The following is a 3,236-nucleotide window of genomic DNA, read 5'->3' as shown; positions in this document are numbered from 1 at the left end:
CGTTTCTTAAACTTTTGGCAGAGATCTTACGGGTCATACAACCTTAACGTCTCTTTCCAAAAGGCGGAGCCCAGTTTTCTCCGCACAAAAGCCTATCTTGCACGGAGGGGCGCAACTATCAAAAACACATTCCATGCTTACATGGCTCTAGTAGACTCGAACCTGGTTCCTCAGATTACGAGTCTGGCGCTCTACCACTAGACCACACTAGCTGCCGCCCTGCAGGATCTCTTGTTTGAGTCCTTCTCTCGAAGATCCGTGCAGTAGAAGGGCTTTAAGCTATATCAGTTATGTTTGGAAAACATTTGAAAATTATTATAGCGGTGCTCACCACTCAGGTGTGACCTCGGTATATATTTCTTATCGCGATCAAAAATTACAACATTTTTGTTCATAGAGCACATTTCGGGTTCTGCACCATACATATTTTTGAATAACACTATTTTTGAACAACATAACTGTAAAGCACTTCACTACTACTTCACCAAGTTCTTTAAAAAGAGCATGTAATTTTCCTGAAAGCATTTCTATAAAATTTTTGAAGATGTGAACAACTAGATATATACCAATAAAGTTTAAACAAAGAAAATGAAACAAAACACAAAATATTATCAAAATAAAAATATATTTATCCGGTAGACCAAATCAAATTGTACAACAAGATATATATATGCGTGATTGTAATTCTATTAGATATTCTTGAACAGTCTAGTACAATTACATTTCGTTCGGATACATTAGCACAGATATTTCTTTTTGTACTGTCTCCTGTAAAATTAACAAACTCTTATTGTGTGTGAATTATATTAAGATTATTATTTTACGTTTTTGTTTATCCAATAACGTACTCTGTGAAACAATCGCACTCTTTGTCTATAATGTTCAATAAGCCCATGCTTCCTTTCTATCCTTATATTTAAATATTGAATCAAACCCTGAAGAACTTTATTTAAAAATATGAATTAATTTCTTTCTAAGGGGTTTTATCTTCTGATGGTTATTGTAAACCCTTTGACGAGGAAGGCTCCGGATATATGCGTAGCGATACGGTCGCGGTAGTATATCTGCAAAAGGCAAGAAATGCTAGAAGAATATATGCAACCCTCGTACACGGTAAAATAAATTGCGATGGTTTTAAAGAAGAAGGTATTACTTTTCCATCGGTCGAAAAGCAAAAAATATTGTTGAATAAATTTTACGAGGAATGTGAAATCATGCCCAGTGAGTTATCTTACATGGAGGCCCATGCAACTGGTACACTTGCTGGTGATCCCGTAGAAGTTATGTCCATTGACCAATCTTTATGCGCTAAAAGAAACACTCCTTTATTGATGGGCTCGGTAAAATCGAATATTGGACATTCCGAACCCGCCAGTGGCCTTTGTCAAATCGCAAAGGTACATTTGTAATAAAATGATTTAACACTGACTTTGCTTAAAATGTGATTATAGCAATTTATATTTTTTTATATTGTTACAATTATAATACATATGTATATGTATAATACATTTATATAAAATAATTACTATAATTACTGCTAATAAAAAAATGTGATTTCTTAAAGGTATTATTAGCGATGGAAACTGGTATAATTACGCCTACTACACATTTCAAGCGTCCGCGAAAAGAGTTAACTGCTATTATCGAAGGAAGAATAAAGATCGTTACTGAACCAACAGAATGGGAGGGGGGTTATGTACCTATCAATTCTTTTGGGTTTGGAGGGGCTAATAGCCACATATTATTAAAATCAAATCCTAAACAAAAAATCAACAATGCAGCTTCGAATGATGACTTACCTAGGCTTGTAGCTGTGTCTGGACGTACGGAAGAAGCAGTTAAAATCATCTTAGATGATGTAAGCAAATATTATAATGACTTATTTCATTTATTTCAGAAATAATTGTTGACATTAGTTTTTGTATTATCATATAAATATAACAAATTTAACAATTAAATATATACGCGTGTATTTATATAGTGTCTAAAAAGATATTTGCGTACATAATCACTTTCGAAATTATTTCAAATTTGCACAAAAAAAAAAGTCAATGTATTAAATACATATTTATTTAATACATTAAGTAATAATAATGCATTTAATAATTGCTAAAGTAAAACACTGTAGAATAAGATATTATCGTCCTTTCTTGTGTAAAATTATTTCAAGAATTATAGGATGTACATTCTTGTTACTGAATGCAGGTGCGAAATCGACCAATAGATGCTGAGTTTATATCTCTGCTACATCATATTCATAATGATGATATAGAAGGTCATCCTTACAGAGGATACATGATAACTGGGTCTAAAATATCTCATAATACAATTAACAAAATAGAACATACTCCATATGTCAGAAGACCAATTTGTTTTATATTTTCTGGATTAGGATCTCAATGGTTTGGGATGAGTAAGTAAATATACTATTATAAAATATTTTAAATGTACATTCAACAAAGAAGAATTTTAAGTTATAGAACATATAAGTATATACAGAATGTATACAAATATGGAGTGTTACGATCATGATCATAACATATTCTTATCTAGTATGTTATCAAACTTATAATAATATATACATAAAAGTTTGATTTATTGCTTACTATTTATTAAGAACTTAATTACAGTTAACAAGTAAAATTAACAAAATAATAAATTTTTTTCGCCAGTATATAGAATAACAATTAAAGTAATTTAAATTGATAATGACTGGCAATATATAACGTCTTTTCGATGTGAACATTGAAAAACCGTGAGCCAACCTGCTTTGTCGGATTCACACAGTACTTTTTCGGATCAATCATCGAGACATTATTAATTTCGACCATGGCTTTTAGTCAGTTGATGTAATTTCTAAATTAAATTTTTATTGCAAAAAATATTCATTATTCTGTTTATTATACCCCTTTGACTGTAGAATCGGTGCTCCATCTTATAGTTGTTATTGCGATGAATATCACCACAGCCCCAGTAGTCGAATTGGCACGACACCCGCACGGTATACGGGAGGTTCCAGGTTCGAACCCTGGCTGAGGTAATATTTTTTTGCAATAAAAATTCAATTTAGAAATTACATCAACTGACCAAAAGCCATGGTCGAAATTAATAATGTCTCGACTGATCCGAAAAAGTGCTGTGTGAATCCGACAAAGCAGGTTGGCTCACGGTTTTTCAATGTTCACATCGAAAAGACGTTACATATTGCCAGTCATTGTAGATTTAAATTACTTTAA

General features: G+C 32.1%; 1 protein-coding gene across 1 annotated transcript; it reads left to right on the top strand.

The window, feature by feature from the left end:
- Nucleotides 1–977: 977 nt before the first annotated feature.
- On the top strand, nucleotides 978–2,462 carry LOC112465747 (fatty acid synthase-like; the record flags this gene model as incomplete). The annotated part of the gene is made up of 3 exons (XM_025033468.1): nucleotides 978–1,397; nucleotides 1,565–1,858; nucleotides 2,206–2,462. Coding segments are annotated over 3 exons (930 nt in total), but the record flags the coding sequence as incomplete, so codon positions are not given.
- Nucleotides 2,463–3,236: the final 774 nt, after the last annotated feature.

The sequence above is a fragment of the Temnothorax curvispinosus genome, unplaced genomic scaffold (genome assembly GCF_003070985.1).
Source record: "Temnothorax curvispinosus isolate PA1 unplaced genomic scaffold, ASM307098v1 QBEX01015483.1, whole genome shotgun sequence".
Lineage (NCBI taxonomy): Eukaryota > Metazoa > Arthropoda > Insecta > Hymenoptera > Formicidae > Temnothorax > Temnothorax curvispinosus.
This window is presented reverse-complemented; position numbering and strand designations above follow the sequence as displayed.